The sequence below is a fragment of the Astatotilapia calliptera genome, chromosome 13 (assembly GCF_964374335.1).
Source record: "Astatotilapia calliptera chromosome 13, fAstCal68.1, whole genome shotgun sequence".
NCBI lineage: Eukaryota > Metazoa > Chordata > Actinopteri > Cichliformes > Cichlidae > Astatotilapia > Astatotilapia calliptera.
This window is the reverse complement of record NC_137434.1, coordinates 7,538,491-7,555,662: the sequence shown is the minus strand read 5'-3', so window position 1 is coordinate 7,555,662 and position 17,172 is coordinate 7,538,491. Positions and strand designations below refer to the sequence as shown.

The 17,172-nt window shown below is 42.5% G+C and overlaps 2 protein-coding genes across 2 annotated transcripts; one reads left to right on the top strand and one right to left on the bottom strand.

The window, feature by feature from the left end:
• The first annotated feature begins 1,067 nt into the window (after positions 1-1,067).
• polr1b (RNA polymerase I subunit B) lies at positions 1,068-9,445 on the top strand. Its single transcript, XM_026190143.2, has 15 exons — positions 1,068-1,309; positions 1,679-1,846; positions 1,929-2,075; positions 2,158-2,290; positions 2,369-2,505; positions 2,596-2,819; positions 2,914-3,085; positions 4,356-4,527; positions 4,617-4,898; positions 5,249-5,382; positions 6,907-7,077; positions 7,160-7,316; positions 7,401-7,597; positions 7,672-7,922; positions 8,025-9,445. The coding sequence occupies exons 1-15, from the start codon at positions 1,133-1,135 to the stop codon at positions 8,905-8,907; spliced, it is 3,405 nt and encodes a 1,134-aa protein (XP_026045928.1). The 5' UTR covers positions 1,068-1,132; the 3' UTR covers positions 8,908-9,445.
• Positions 9,446-10,678: 1,233 nt separating this feature from the next.
• On the bottom strand, positions 10,679-12,810 carry nanp (N-acetylneuraminic acid phosphatase). The gene is made up of 2 exons (XM_026190144.2): positions 12,642-12,810; positions 10,679-11,867 (listed from the first exon to the last, which is right to left on the bottom strand). The coding sequence occupies exons 1-2, from the start codon at positions 12,804-12,806 to the stop codon at positions 11,235-11,237; spliced, it is 798 nt and encodes a 265-aa protein (XP_026045929.1). The 5' UTR covers positions 12,807-12,810; the 3' UTR covers positions 10,679-11,234.
• Positions 12,811-17,172: the final 4,362 nt, after the last annotated feature.

Genomic DNA, 17,172 nt, shown 5'->3' with positions numbered 1-17,172 from the left:
TCAAGATAACCAGTACTGAATGATTTTAGAAACTGGAGCTGACAAAGGTCAGGAAGACAAAGAATTGGAGGAGAAATGTTTTTCAGTTTGATCTGTGGATGTGTCCTATTAAGATTTAGCCTTGAAAAATAAAATGGTTGAAGTTGGTGTGACTTTGAATCGTGTTTTCAATGCACTTTTATTACATTACAATATGCCATTTTCTTGTAATCTTCTATTATTGTAGCATCTTTACCTTACAATATGAAGCGCCTTGAGACAGTGTTGGGTTGTTACAGTGTGGCGCTATATAATGAAATGAAATTGACTATGTAATGTGAAACATTAAGATTTAATCTTTACCTTTAGCTTTTTTTTATTTCTGGAATAATAATAATGTTATTTTAAATGAGCAGGTGCCGCGAGGGCAGAGCGTCCCTCTCGGATGACGTCACGTGTAGACACCTTAAAGCCTGCATGAACGAGAGCACTTCTCGCCGGGTGCGGTGGCGCGCGCCTGTAATCCAAGCTACCGGGAGGCTGAGGCTGGCGGATCGTTTGAGCTCAGGAGCTCTGAGCTGCAGCGGACTATGCCGATCGGGTGTCCGCACTAAGTTCGGTATCGATATGGTGCTCCTGGGGGAGCTCGGGACCACCAGGTCGCCTAAGGAGGGGTGCACCGGCCCAGGTCGGAAACGGAGCAGGTCAAAGCCCCCGTGCCGCTCAGTAGTGGGATCGCGCCTGTGAATAGACGCTGTAGTGCAGCCTGAGTAATACAGCGGGACCCAGTCTTTTTATACTCTTTCCCCTCTCCACAGAAATATACACACAGCACACACACTTAAATATCATGTTTTTACAGTTTATAAAAGCGTCAACGCAGTTTCTCTCTCCTCTTTTTCCATTGAAAACCACCGCTGTTTGTCGGTTGCACAGCGCCTCCAACTGGAGGAGCGGCGCAATGACCACCACTCGCGTCATTTTAGCTAAACGAAATTTTATGCATAACTACGCCCACAAGATGGCGCTAAGCTAGCAGTGTGCGAGTCTAGTTACACCCAAAAAACTTAAGCGAAGAAGAAAACGCTTCTCTTCCTGTGTAGGGCATGTGCTTCCTGTGTCAACCATGCACATGTGGTAAACAAGCGCAAGCATGGATTTTTCAAGTAAGTGGAGTGATCTTCCCAAAGGTCCGAGTCTGAAAAATCTGACAGATGGAAGCTTTGGCCACATGAAGGACACCCAGCATGCTGCCATTCAGGATCTGACCAAAGCTCACATCGAGTCGTTTGACCAGGCAGTCACAGACGGACTCAACCGCGTTGTGCAGGTCAGCAAATGTTTCTTCACAGTTCTCAACAATGTGATGAATCACTTCATTAAGACCAGCGATTAACCCCAACTAGTTAAAACTACGATTAATAGCGTACACTGTGTGACTCGGAGTTGTGTAAGCTTGTCTTGAGCACGCAGTGCAGTGATATGCAGTGAGTTACTGTAGGCCAGTGAAAGCCACCATAACAACGATGAAATGAGTGAGTGAAGAATTTGGTTTCCTGCTGGTCGACTAGCTGCTGGTATCATTTCCAGCAGTATTTTCTCTGAAAGCTGCTCAACCTGCTGTGAACATCCCTCTTGCAGTTGCTTCCCATAATCTTTGCCTTTCTTACGTTTCTCACTTTTCCGTCACCTTTCCCAGTCCATCCCCCCCTTAGAGTTCATGTTCAAAAATGAACGGATCAGCCTTGGTTTCGTTGAAGCTGCCATCCAAAACCCAGTGGTTGCCAAAGGAAACATCTGCAAGGAAATGAAGGTGTTCCCAGCAGAGTGCCGGGGAAGAAGATGCTCGTACAAAGGGAAAATAGTGGTAAGCCTGAGTCGTGTTTATATTCCCACAGCAACGTTTTAAAATAATCCATGTTGACTGGGTGAGTGTTGACTCATTTCAGGCAGACGTCAGCTGGTCGATCAATGGAGTTCCCAAAGGCATCATCAAGCAGTCTCTGGGTCATGTGCCCATCATGGTGAAGTCCAAGCTGTGTAACCTGCATGGCATGTCCCCCAAAGAGCTTGTAGAGCATCACGAAGAAGCCGAGGTAGGATATGGCAGCTGTACTTTTAAACTGAGCCAGGATGGGTTTAAATATTGTCCTATAATACCAGCATCAACTTTGACAGGAAATGGGAGGTTATTTCATTGTGAATGGAATTGAGAAGGTTATCCGCATGCTGATAATGCCAAGGAGGAACTATCCTATCGCCATGTCAAGACCCAAGTGGAAGAACAGGGGTCAGGGTTACACTCAGTACGGTAAGTATTACTTCTAAAGAAAACAGTGCAGCAATGAGTCCACGCCTGCATGTTTTCACCGGCTTTTTCTTCACTCAGGTATTTCTATGCGTTGCGTGAGGGAGGAGCACACAGCCATCAACATGAACCTGCATTATCTGGAAAATGGAACTGTGATGCTGAACTTCATCTACCAGAAAGAGCTCTTCTTCCTCCCACTAGGCTTTGCATTAAAGGTGAGCAAGCCTGCAGCTTTCATTACAGAACAGTTAATGATAAAAATCCTTTAGGCTCATTGTGTGCTCATTTGCTCTCATGTTCCTCAGGCTCTGGTGGACTTCACAGACTTCCAGATCTACCAGGAGCTGATCAAAGGCCGCGAGGACAATTCTTTCTACAAGACCTGTGTGTCCGAGATGCTGCGCATCGTCATGGAGGAGAACTGCACCACCCGCAGCAAGGTGCTCAATTACCTCGGAGAGCGCTTCAGGGTTAAGATGAACCTCCCTGAGTGGTACACAAATGAACAGTGTGCCAACTTCCTGTTAAAGTAAGTTCTGGGGATGGATACGGTTGACACCCGTTCTGCTTTATGTTTGGTGGTATGTTTATTTAAAAAAAGGGGCTTACTCTGTTTTGATCAGTGAGTGTATCTGCATCCACCTGAAGTCAGACGTGGAGAAGTTCTACTTGCTCTGTCTGATGACGAGGAAGCTCTTCACTTTTGCCAAGCAGGAGTGCATGGAAGAAAACCCCGACAGTATCGTGTGCCAGGAAGTGCTCACTCCTGGTCAGCTCTACCTCATGTTTCTGAAGGCAAGAATCTTCAATATTTTTCTTAGTTTTTTTTGTCTTTGTCCTTTCTCCTTTGCTGAGCAGGACTGTAGTAGCATTTCAGCTGCTCCTCTTAGGCAGATCATTTGCCTCCATCTCACCCGATTGCTAACATCTTTCACAGCAGCCCTCTGCATGTCCTCCTTCACTACATTCATGTTTCTTTTCTGTGGACTACTTCTTGTCTTTTTACCTGACTGCTCCATATCCACAGTCAGTGTTGGGTAGTAATGGAATACATGTACAGTGGTCCCTCGCTGTAACCTTTCACGTCCTCGCTGTTTCGCGGATTTTTTTGGTGCAATTTTTCATGTTTTTTTTGTTTTGTTTTTCCAGCACATTGTGTTCTGCATCCTGATTGGCTGTAGACCATTGTCAGTCAATCTCGTGCCGTGTCTCCTTTACAGTACAGAATGCGTTCAGCTTGTTAAATTTACGTAAATCTTCGATCGCTAGCAGTGTGCTGTACTGTATGTTTGTAACTTTTCTCCCCAACAAACACAATGTCGACGAGACGTTTTGCACCGTCAAAGGCAACCGTGGGTGCCTTTGCCTTCATTTTGTAATACTGGACTTATTTTTCTACGAAGGTTTGAACTTTGAGAGCGTTTAAGAGAGAAAAGTGTTGTGCCTGTCTGCGAAAAGTGTATAAAGTGTGTAGTAAGGGGTTTTACAGCCTTAAAACATCTATAGTAATTGTAAAAAATAAAGTTGGCTACTTTGCGGATTTCACCTATCGTGGGTTATTTTTGGGACATAACTCCCGCAGTAAACGAGGGACCACTGTACCGGCATTATGTATTTAAAATAACTGTATTCTATTACAGTTACCGTTTAAAAAGGTGGTATTCAGAATACAGTTACTTTGTTGAAATAAATGGATTACACGGCGGTCTTTTCCTGATTCATATGTTAGACTGTGCTCTCTTTTGGTATTTCCACGCCGGTGGAAAGCCATTATGGCGAGTAGCCTTCAGTAATAGTAATAAATCACACAGCAGTAGTACATTCATGTAGTTGTAAAAAGCATGATAATATATTAACTAATCCAAAGTATTTGGAATACGTTACTGTCATTGAGTAACGTAACGGAATACCTTACAAAATACATTTTGGGGCATGTATTCTGTAATCTGTAGTGGAATACATTTTAAAAGTAACCTTCCCAACACTTTCCACAGTGCTCACACAAAGTGTCTTCTTCCACTTAAGCCTTCAGTTGTGTGATTTAACCACTCAAACGTTTTCGCAGGAGAGACTGACTGCATGGCTGGTGTCTGTGAAGCTGTCCTTTGACAAGAGAGGCAGCAAAGTGACCGGAGGATGGAGCTCTGAAATGATGATAAAGATGCTCAACATGGGAACTGACTTGACCAGACCATTTGAATATCTGCTGGCCACTGGAAACCTCCAGTCTAAGACAGGTCCTGTCCAAGACTAATACATGGCCAGCTTTGAAAATTCACTAAAACATTCATTCATTCATCTAAAAATGTGCTCCCTCCTCCCACAGGTCTGGGCATGCTGCAGAACACCGGGCTGTGCGTTGTAGCTGACAAGCTCAACTTCATTCGCTACCTGTCTCACTTCCGCTGCGTGCACAGAGGAGCAGCGTTCGCTAAGATGAGGACCACCTCTGTGCGTAAGCTGCTGCCCGAGTCCTGGGGCTTCCTGTGTCCTGTCCACACTCCAGACGGCGAGCCTTGCGGACTCATGAACCACATGACAGCCAGCTGTGAAATTGTGGCATTGACCTTGTCCACCACGTCACTGCCTGCTCTGCTCTGTTCGCTTGGTGAGGACTGACTTCAGGCAGTTGTTGTACAATCTTACCCAGGACCAAAAGCTAGTCCATTGTCTACCACAGAACTAGACTCTATAGATTTGTGACAATTAGGGAGGAGAGGTCGGCGCGTGTGCTTGCAAATGAGAGACATAGCAATACTTTCATGAATCAATTGTTAAATAATACTTTTTGTAAGGTATTCCAATAACAGTGACCTGCCTGTGGGGAAACGTCATTAAAGTAATGCTGAAATAAAAGATTAACTCAGGCAGTCATTGATATACTTCGTAGGCCTGGCCAGGTAAAGTCTCTGCACGTGGCACTGGGTTGAAATGCGTTTGCTGTATCTGCTTGTTTAGGTGTCACTCCTGTGGATGGAACTCCTGGTCGGGCCTTTGCAGACTGCTACCCTGTGGTCCTGGACGGTGCTGTTGTTGGCTGGGTGGAGGCTGACTTGGCTCCAGTTGTGGTTGAATCACTGCGCAGGTTCAAGGTATTGTCTTCTGTTAGCTGCTCCCTTTAGCTGCACCACAGTGGATCATCTGCCTCCATCCCTAGCATCCTCCCCTGTCACATCGGCCCTCTGCATGTCCATCCATGAATCTTTTCTTGCTCTTTTTCTCCTGCCTGGCAGCTTTATCTTCAACATCCTTTGTCCGGTATATCCACTGTCCCTCCTCTGCACATCCAAACCATCTCAGCTTTGCCTCTCTTCGTTTATATTAATTTCTTATTGCCTCCATCCTGGTCTCTCCCAATGAAAAGCTATGATAACATAAGCTCCACCTCTTTTTGTCAGTTCATCAGAGCAGGTCTTGCTACCTACTTAAATCCCTTTTGCTCTTGTTGCTATCACCTCTGACACTGGTCTCCATCCACTCTACCCTGCCTACACTCTCTTCTTCACTTCACTTGTGCACTGTCTGTTGCAGGTAGGGCTGCCACAAACGATTATTTTGATAGTCGACTAGTCACCGATTATTTTTGCGATTAGTCGACTAATCAGATCATCATCCATTGGACGTACAGCGTACAGCTTATTGCACCAGCAGCATCTGGTCTTATATAACTATCATTAGCTTACAGCTTGAAGTGTTTGTGCTAACTAAAAATAAAGACAAGATGGTAGTTTATTAATTTTGAATGAAATTTGCAGATTGTTTCGGTGAAGTTTAATAAACTCCTTGCTTTCTAAAATATAACAGGACACCGGAGTATATTATCCAGCGTCTCACACTTCTGATGATCAGCTGTCTGCTTGAAGTTTATTTAGCTGTGCAAAAACTATAACTTTAATCTTAGCCAAACCGATTTACTCAGGAACAAATAAAATACTAAAGAAAGCCAAACAATAACATTTTAAGTTATCTAAGTGACTTATATATCATGTTTAACCTGAGTAGCGAAAGACAGTGGTGGGTTTGAAAACGATTTGCCGGGAGTCCGGTGTTCTCACGGCTCTAGTTAGCCTTGCCCCCGCCTAGCTAACGAGCTAGTGGGTAACAGACGTCTCCGAAAACGTCGGAGCGCTTTTGAAAATATGTGGTGTCTTGATAAACTGAGCAGATATTTGAGGTTTACACAGCTACATTCTCGCCTGAAAATATGTTAAACGTTTATTTTGTGACCCAGAAAGAATAATAAGAGTAAAGTTAAAACTAACTAGCTGCCGCCATTGTTGACAGCTGCGCTATGAATTCTGGGACACAGCTTCTTCTTCTTCGGGGTTTAACGGCAGCTGGCATCCTTGTACATGCAGTGCTGCCATCTTCTGTTTCAGTCCGTTATTACACCCTTAAATCCTGCTACTCATTCCTGCGTCCTTTGTGATCTTACAAAGCTTCAAACGATGCGTCGACTATTAAATTAGTCGTCGACGATTTTAATAGTCGACATAATCGTGACTAGTCGACTAATCGTGGCAGCCCTAGTTGCAGGTTCACGGTATACTAACTCCTGCTTGGTGTCACCTGTGTATACTGTGCAGAAAACTGATCTTTAAAACTTATACCTCCAGGTGTTAAGAGAGAAGAAGATTCCTCCCTGGACAGAGATTGTCCTGGTTCCCAAAACAGGCAAGGCCAGCTTATATCCAGGCCTGTTCCTCTTCACAACACCTTGTCGCATGGTGCGGCCTGTACAGAACTTGGCTTTTGGCAAGCAAGAGTTGATTGGCACCTTTGAACAGGTAATGTGTTAAAAGTGGAGGGTTTTTTTGTAGCTGTAAGAGCACCGTTTTAGTCCGAGCACCTTTTCTCCTTTGCCTGCAGCTTTACATCAATGTCGGAATCTTGGAGAATGAGATTGAACCAAGAGTAACCACACACCAGGAGCTCTTCCCTCACAGTATGCTCAGTGTGGTGGCAAACTTCATCCCATACTCTGACCACAACCAGAGTCCCAGGAACATGTACCAGTGTCAGATGGGTAGGTTATTTGAATCTTTTCTTTGACAGTTTTGAGCAAACCTACATTTTCCATGAACCACTGTGCTCATTCCCCTTATTTCAGGTAAGCAGACTATGGGCTTCCCGCTACACTCTTTCATGGATCGCTCTGATAACAAGCTGTACCGGCTCCAGACCCCACAGAGCCCACTAGTCAGGCCTTATATGTACGACCACTACGGCCTCGACAACTACCCCAGCGGCACCAACGCCATCGTGGCCGTCATATCCTACACAGGCTACGACATGGAAGATGCCATGGTGAGTTAAATGAAACTGTTCTCTATTTTTAATCGGGATAGGGTTGAACTCTTGACACATGTTGTTTTCATCAGATTGTGAACAAGTCGTCATGGGAGAGAGGCTTTGCCCATGGAAGTATCTACAAGACGGAGCTGGTGGACCTGGCAGAGAAGGTGAAGGGAGAAGACGGCGTGGTGTTTGGAACCAAGCCAGGCGACCCCAAAGTGAAAGAAAAACTAGACGCTGATGGACTGCCCTTCATCGGATCGGTGCTTCAGTATGGAGACCCTTTCTACAGCTACATCAACCTCAACACTGGGCAGACCTTTATCTCCTACTACAAGTACGCGATAACATTTTTGTAGCAGTGTGATCATTTTTCATCAGCTCAGTTGTAAAATACCTCTGTTATTCACATTTTATGGTTTCTCTTCTCTGTTTGCAGGAGTCAGGAGGCCTGTATTGTTGACAACATAAAGGTCTGCAGTAATGACGGCGGCTCAGGCCGCTTCAAGCGCGTGTGCATCACTGTACGAATGCCCCGAAATCCCACCATCGGTGACAAGTTTGCCAGCCGCCACGGACAGAAGGGCATCCTGAGCCGCCTGTGGCCGACGGAGGACATGCCCTTCACCGAGAGCGGCATGACTCCGGATATCCTGTTCAACCCCCACGGCTTCCCCTCCCGTATGACAATTGGGATGCTCATCGAGAGCATGGCCGGCAAGTCGGGCGCCCTGCACGGCCTCGGCCACGACGCCACACCCTTCACCTTTTCCGAGGAGAACTCGGCGCTCGATTACTTTGGCGAGCTGCTTCGGGCGGGCGGCTACAACTACTACGGTACGGAGCGGCTGTACAGCGGACTGAGCGGTCAGGAGCTAGAGGCAGACATCTTCATCGGCGTGGTCTACTACCAGCGGCTACGTCACATGGTCTCCGACAAGTTCCAAGTTAGGACGACAGGAGCACGAGACAAAGTGACCAACCAGCCCGTAGGAGGAAGGAACGTGCAGGGAGGCATCCGTTTCGGGGAGATGGAGCGAGACGCCCTGCTGGCTCACGGCTCTTCATTCTTACTTCACGATCGCCTCTTCAACTGCTCAGACCGCTCAGTGGCTCAGGTGTGCGTTGACTGTGGCAGCCTTCTCTCCCCTTTGTTGGAGAAACCGCCGCCCTACTGGTCATCCATGCGCCACCGTAAGACTGTCTGCACCCTGTGTGGCAAAAGTGACTCTGTTGACTCGGTGTCTGTTCCTTATGTCTTCCGCTACTTTGTAGCTGAGCTTGCTGCAATGAACATCAAAGTCAAATTAGAAGTCAAGTGAATTTTATAGGATGTAAAGATTCATGCCTTAAAGCGCCAACCCTGCACACTTTGTTCAGACGGGTCTCAATAAAGCTGCTCAAATCATGCGTGCCAACAGAAGACGATAAACGCATAACATGATGTCCATGAAAAGTTTTATTAGCCCCAAAAACATGACCAAGTATCAGTGTATGATGGGATGCACGGGTTGACAATCTTCTGCGATGAATAAAAATGTTCAGTATCAGGGTAATTTGTCATTGCTACAGTAGAAGTCAAGACTACTCAGATCCATTAAGAGAAATTATGAAATATTAAAAGTGCCACATTGGACTAAAATTTCACACATGACCACAAAATGCACTGGAAATATAAAGTGTCCTGAAAATGTCCCCTTGGGGAAAGTGTGTGCTTAATACTTTACTGAGGTGCTACTAACAGTAAATTAGTGTAAAAGTGATCAGGATGAAGTAAAGGCACTGAGCCCGTTTCCCACAAAATCGTATTTTCTTCAAACAAAACTGTTTCAAGCTTGATTAAATAAGAATAAATTAAAACTGTCTAAAACTATTTCATCACAACAATGGAAAAGAGGGAGGGGTGAGCAGCTCTGGGTGAAAGGTGAGTTGCCTACAGTGCTGGGATCATTACTTTTTTTTTTTTTTTAATTAATGCGTTACATTACTCACTGGAGGAAGTAATTTGTTATACCACTCATGATATTAAATACATTAGCAGCCTCTTATATAAACCTTACCGGGATTTATGCTTCAGTGAGAATGCTGTGACCACTGGTGTAACCTGTAAATACACGTTGGCTCAAAGTAGTCGACAAACACTGTCGACCAGTTCAGTACGTCATTTCCTCTTGTGCATTTCCAGCTACTGCTTTGTTGAGGTTTTTGGATTTATTAGTAAGAGAATAATCGTCTCAGTATTATGGATAAATAATAATAGCGTCAATATAAGGACTAGCAAATGTCAGGAAATTCCTGGAGGGAGATTACTCAAACTATTGGAATCACCACAATGAAGACCTGGATGCAGGAGGAAAAGAAGGCCCAGTGTCTTGACTGATACAGCATGTAAAACATAACCACATGGTAATTAACACATACTGCGCCGGCACAAGTATAAACGCTAGCAATGAAGACAGCCGCTTGCGTAGTTTATGTCGTAGGCTCTACAAAGCAGAAGTCTAAATCAAGCCTTAGGCTGCACTCCCACAAATCCCAGCCTATTGAGGACATAAATATTCTCTTATTTTAGTTTTAAGTGTGACTGCAGAGCAAAGTTAAAACAAAAAGACTTTGAATGGGTCAGCACTGTGATTCTACTGTAGAAATGGAGGATACAATGCTGACTGCTCATTACTGCCTTTGTTACCTACTAAAGAGCAGGCTTTGGCTGCTCAGCTTTAACATCTGCTTGGCTTCCTGAATGCTAGTTTGTGTGGGCGTGCTGTATGTGCTGATGCTCGCAATGAGACGATGTTGTCTTAGCAGTATGATGCAGTTGTTTCTGTCCTGGACACAGTTTGCACTTTACCTGTACACTCTTGTACTTTTGTGCAATAAAACAAAAATAATGTCCATATTCTCCAATTTTCAAAAGTCTAAAGAGCAGGTAACCTAGTAATAGGACGGCTGGTGATTCAGTCCCCATCTGCTCCAGTCTGCACGCCTTGGGCAAGATACTAACCCCAAGTTGCCAATCCATCGGTGTATGACACTGTGAATGTTAGATAGAAAGCACTTACATAGGTAAGGCATAGAAAAACAGTGCTCGTATGAATGGGTGAATGAGGCAAGTTTTATAAAAGCACTTTAGTTCAGTCCATTTAACTCCTCCCAGCACACAAGCTGAAATTAGCTGATTATATACACGTGTTTTTATTTCATCATGCAGGTAACTTTGTGTAACTGAAGAATAAATTATAACTAATGTGATTACTGAATTGAATACAGAAATGCATGTGCTATGGAAAAATTTAACGTGATTACAATAGGGCATCAGTCTGAAATGCCTTGAACCCAACAGTGCCAATGTCAAAAACATGCTTAATAATCTCGTACAAGTATCTTAACTGTACTCGAGTTTTTAACTAAATGCAATTACTTTGACTGCCTCATGTGTATAATAGTGAAGCTTCAACACACATTTTCTTACAGACTCTATGTTCAAAATTACGGTGTCTAAAATCCCAACCAGAAACCTCAAATTAAAATGCACCTCGTTGAACACTGGAAAACTAATAGGAGTAGTCATATCTAAATCAATTATATCAATAGGTAAAAATTCCCACAACATCTCAAGTAAAACTCATTCACTCTTCACCAGTTGTTCTTATTGCAGCTGTGCCAGAATATCTGGTAATTCCAGAACAGTAGTGATAGTGTAGTCTGGCTTCTCTGACGCGCCCCCCCCTGCACTATTAATCCAAACTGTGGCCCGAACTCCGGCATTCAAGCCCCCCTGAATGTCTGTGTCCAGAGAATCTCCCACCATCACACAGTCCAGAGCCTCTACCTCCAGCATGCTGAAACACAACCTGAAGATGGAGGGGAATGGTTTCTGCTCTTTGTGTTCTCCTGCGATCACAATGGCATCGAAGAACTCCTCACATCCAGCCGTCGCCACTTTCTCTCTCTGGGTCTGGGCTACGCCGTTGGTCAGCAGCAGCAGCTTGTATCTGCTGCGCAGCTGTTTCAGGAGGTTGCATACTTGAGGAGAAAGAGTGAGAAGCTCCAGACGACTGCTTTTCCACATGTTATAACACTGAGCTGGCAAAGAAGGCGTAGAGCAATTCCCTACAGTCTCCTTGATGCTTTCCTCCCAGTGATGCGCACGGACATCATCTATGGTTTGACCAGCTGAGCAGTCAAAATTCTCATGGAACAGCTTCTGCTTGAACTTGTCACAAATGGTGCAGACGGTGCTGTCATCAAGGCCCAGCGTGGTCTTCAAAAATTCACTGGTCTGTATGAAATTCAGAAATTCACCACAAGATGTTAGCCTCCAAAATCCTTTTTTCATTTTATGCAAATGCAAAAAATAAAAATAGTCATCTGTGGCTGAAGAACAACCAAAGATACAAAGAAGGGCATTTATTTAGGTGGTTGTAGGGGCTTTAGTATTCTCGTACTCTAAACAAGCAATTTTGAGGTGCGACAGGATTTTAGTTCCTCACATGTATTATGTGCTTTTTTTTTCTGATTTTTCCATGCTTTAGTGGCATTTGGAATTGTTGTAGCAAAAAAGATATATATAAAACAACTTTTTTTTTCTAATCTCCCTTTCTTTATTCTCTTGTACAGTGTGAGTGTCGGGGATGGTCATCTCAGACGCACTGCTCTGTCTGTGAGCACACCCATCCACTAGCTGTTCAAAACTTTGGTTTGCAAGGATTAGCCAATCCGAAAGTTTTCGAAAGAAGGACAAACGGAGCCCCTGCCTGTTTAGTGATTAGCTGAATAGTGGCCCCTTCCGGACTCCGTATGCGGTCCTGCCAATCGGACAATAAAAGTGAAAACTAGGCAGCAACAGCAGCGCAAACGTCCATAACAGCCACTCAGTTAGTTAAAATAGACAATAAAGAGCCCCGAACTGAAGACAGTAAAATAAATGTATCATTGGGTTGACTGAAAGACGTCACTAGTCTACGCACTTCCATGTAAAATTTACAAAAACCGACTGTAATTAGCTGACGGAAATAACTTAAATTCTAGGCGAATAATTTCTTTATTTTATTACCTTTATTAGCGCCACTTCACCTGCTCGACTCGTTTCAATGAGCGTGTTGTCCAAATCAAACAAAATCGCTTTCACAGCCATGTCGTCAGCGGTAGAGGAGTGCTCTATCATTCTACGCCAAAACGCTGGTCGTTTGCGGAAGTGCTGCCGAGTGAAACGATTCATGGGAGTTGTAGTTCTAATTAACATCAATCCATTGCTATGTAGCTGTTGGATGGAGAGAGACTTCACATACTTAATTCAACTTCTGCTTCTCCTGAATTTGAATATTTGAATGAAATGCAAATGAATGAAGTTTTATTATTATTATTATTATTATTATTATTATTATTGTTATTATTATTATTATTATTATTATTATTATTATTATTATTATTATTATTATTATTATTATTATATTCCTCCCTAGTTATTCCCTCTTATGTATCCCCGGTATTAATTGTTAACAATTTTTTGAGAAAACTAAAAAGAACATGATCGTCACGTGAATCGAATAGCCTTCAGATAGTTCCCGGAAGTGCTTAGCGGGTAATTACAATATATAAATACAGAACTTCAAAATTGCCTTTCCTACTGTAGTTTGTATTATACAAAAAGTGTAGTTAAATCTGTGGATAGTTTAACTTGCAAGCCTTACCCTCATATATTTTAAACTTGGTCTTTTTTTTCTTTTTTCTTTTTTTTAAAGAATGCTAAATAACCACAGTCAAATAATAATATAATTACTATATTTTCTTGGAACAAAATAAACATTTTTAAGTTAATCATTTTCTGACAGTTGTTCTTCCTTGTTCTTTCAGTCATGTCGTGATAACTCTGACCGCTAATCTCTGACTAAGACTTTCGGGAAACGACATAATGGGACTGTAAGGTGACTATAAATGATGATTAAGTGCACTAGCATGAGGATAAGTGCTCTTTCTTATTAAATACAATGCACACTTAGTATTTCGAATGACTTACTCAAAGAGCTCTGGGCATTGTGATGTTTTTCCTCGCGATGGCGCCATTAAAACGAGGTATTGCATTCTTGCGTCCAGCATTATGTTGCAGATGAGATTCCTCGCTTTTTGTAATGACAATAATTTTAGTTCTTGTTTCCCCGATTAATAGTTACTAATACCTTTGATTATAACTTTATTCACAATTTGTCAAAATATAAATACAAATATTTGCAAGCAGTACAATAGTACAAGTGATATTTACTTGAAATGAAATACATCAAATCAATCAAGAATCTGATCACAGTGACTCAACAAAACACAAAACATTTACACAGTTTTTGGAACTCAGCATCTATAGTGCATTGGTCTTCATGATTTAAACAACTTGATGAGATGTATTCTATAGTTCATGACATAAATTCTCATTTATATTTTTTAAACTGGAGTTTTTATTTTAATCCTTTAACTATTAAAAAATAATAAATTAAATGTTACTGTCCATATATAGGTTTTAATTTGTAAGATTTTTTTTTGCTATATCGTGCAATGTATTGGTTTAAAAAGTCACTGTAAAATTTGTTCAGGTTTCTCAGAAAAAGAAAAAAAATCACACTGAAAGGTCCCAAAAACTCATGTATCAAATATAATAGTTTTGGCTTTACAGCTTTAATTTATATTTCTAAAGCCCAAATATAGCAGCTTTCCTAAACGTATCCATTGCCTCATTGTGATTTAGACTCTGTGCACTATTTTCCACAGCCCTAGTTCCCTTTTAATGCGTGCACTTTGTCTGTGTCCTGCTTATCTTAACCACCAGAAGGTGATGATAGAGCAGGAAACCATCAGTGTCATCGCTTGTCTACATAAATTGCCTACGTGACTCTTGACCAGGCATATTTCTAATTTAAACCATATTCCGTGACACACACTCTTTCAAAATAAAAACATACCTCAGTTCTTATGCAACCTGTCCTTAACGCTGTCTCATCTGGCAGTGAGCCAGAGGTTCACACGCAACAGTGTGCAAGCCTGTTGTACTCTCGTACCAAACCTGATCAGAAATCACAACAATCCTTTCTCACGTTACTTCAGAGGACTCTGTCTGCAGCTCGAGCGATTGTGCCTTTTTACAGAAACTGGGGCAAAAATAGTGTGGGAGGCTTAACCTGTTTTTATCTGCCAGACCAAACAGCACTTGATGCTTGCATGCGAAGGATACGCTTATTCAAATTACAGACGTGCATTAAATGAATCCAAAACCTCTTTTTTTTTTACTCCTAAACTTAAAAGGGGAAACGAAACATAAACAGTGAATGAGTGAAGAGCACACTTACAAGTGTAAAGATGGAATTTCCCCTCTCATGTGAGGGGGGTGGGGGGTACAAATAACTTCCCTAATACTTGTCACTCTTTCCAAGAAAGTGCAGGCATCTGAATGACCGATGAGACCTGGTGTCTTTGTGTGCACGACAGCCATCCTCCTTTATCTGTATGGGTAACCGTGGCTGCACAGTCACACGCTATCTCTCAGCTGGTCACGAATCTCCTGCAAAAGACGGTTATTAAGGGTGCAATTCCTCTTTGTAACCTTTTCATAACAGGAATATGATATCAGGGTATTTTTGATCTATTTTTCCCCCTCCACTAGTTTAAAGATATTATCATCACCTGTTTTTCTTGTGACCCTCACTCGGCTCTTTAGATCCGAGGTGCTCATCTGTGTTTCTGATCTCTTTATGTGTGTGTGTGTGTGTTTGTGCTTTTGGCGTGTCTTCTGCTCTCTCTGGATTAATTCTGGGTCAGGCCTACAAGTCATTGGGACAGGTGAGTGTAGGATATCAAAAGAAGGTGGTGATCATTTGTTATTAAATGGATTTTGCTGCTCCGCCTCATTATTAACAGCAGGTGAATATGGTTACCTGAACTTTACAGGCATGTTCTGAGTGCTACGTGACACCAGGCATGAATCATAGGAATTGTGCAGGTCAAAAGATATGAGGATCCCCTCATGTAGATAGTACTTCATCTGCACTTCTCATAACCAGGTGACACAACGTTTCATTAAATCATTGAAATATCTAAATGCTCTTCAGTTCTGAAAGATTTGGATCTGTCATGCACGCTGCGTTAGGAAGGATAACTGAAACCTAGTTGTCCCTACTTTGTAAAGTTGCCTCCAACAAACCTCCCTCTGATATAGAGACAAACTGCCACACACACATATACACGTACAAGTGAGATTTAATCGAGTGTAGGGGAATGCATGAACTACAGTCTAAATAGAGAAACACTGGTGTGTCAAATGGCACTTGTTATGGAAGCAATGGGATGAGTTTTAAGCTGCACGTACACACAAACAAAATCAACACAATCCGGGGCAGGATGGTGCCTCCTCGGGCGGTTATGAAATGCTCTCTGTGATCAAGGAGCGATACGCCTTTCTGCACAGCTTATATAAATTGTGTGACCTATAGAAGTGTCTCCTCTACAAGCAGCAAATCTCAATAGTCAAATCTTAAGCTTCATGCGTCTCTTGGGTACTAAAAAATCCAAATGCACATAAACTGTCCACTTTCTTAGTGTTTTTTTTGTTTTGTGGCTGATTATCATCTGAAATGTGGCTACTATGAATGTTCCTGTGTAGGAGAATATAGGACCTCCCATAGTAGTCTGGCTGGTTGCCAGTTCTTCCACTAGCCTCGGTTTCTGTGCTGATGCACCTGAGCTCTCCTGACCAGCCACTGAACCAGCGCACCAGCAGGGAGGCAGGCAAACTATGTGTGGGCAGTGGAGTATAGCACCGAGAGCATCAGAGCCATCAACACAGCAATCGAAAGCCAGTATCCAGAGGGCCATGTGTGAATTTATACTGTGCACATTGTCAGTGCTTTTTTTTGTATTTGAAATCATAAAGTTGCACACTGCATCAGATAAATGAAACTTCTATGATAAAAAAAGACAAATTTGAGGTTAATAATTGCTGCTGTTGTCTTGAATATATATCTTTCAACCTAAACAAATGCTTAAACAACTATCTAGTCAAAATTGGTGTCAAATATATTTAGTTTATTATGCAATTTTCATAAAACAATCTGTATTTAAATTCACCCTCCTAAGTGTTTACTTTTAAATCCCACATCTCCAGTTTGTAAAGCACTTTTTTACTGCAAATTAATACAAATACAAAGGAAAGACACAGACCAAACCAACAGGCTCAACGTATTAAAGTCCCAAAGAAAATTTCCCAATAAAATTATTTCATTTTGTTAATTTTCCAGCTCATCTAGTTTTCATTTCCATGAGCTGAAAGTGATGTCATTTCCCTAACACCTATAAGGATGTTGTATTTTATTATTACGGGCCTATTAAATCAGAGACGCTTGTTTTTTTTGTATTTGTTCCGGCAGGCCTACAAAAAAAAGAAAAAAAAAAAAAGAAATTCCACCTAACGAATAATTCACAGATTTCAGAAGAGGTGCGTTCATCTTAACAGTAAGCCCTGGACGGTGACTCCCTTCCTCGTTTCTATTTAGGCAGGAACAAAGTCGCACGAATGACTCAGGATGTTAAAAATACACAGAAATGCT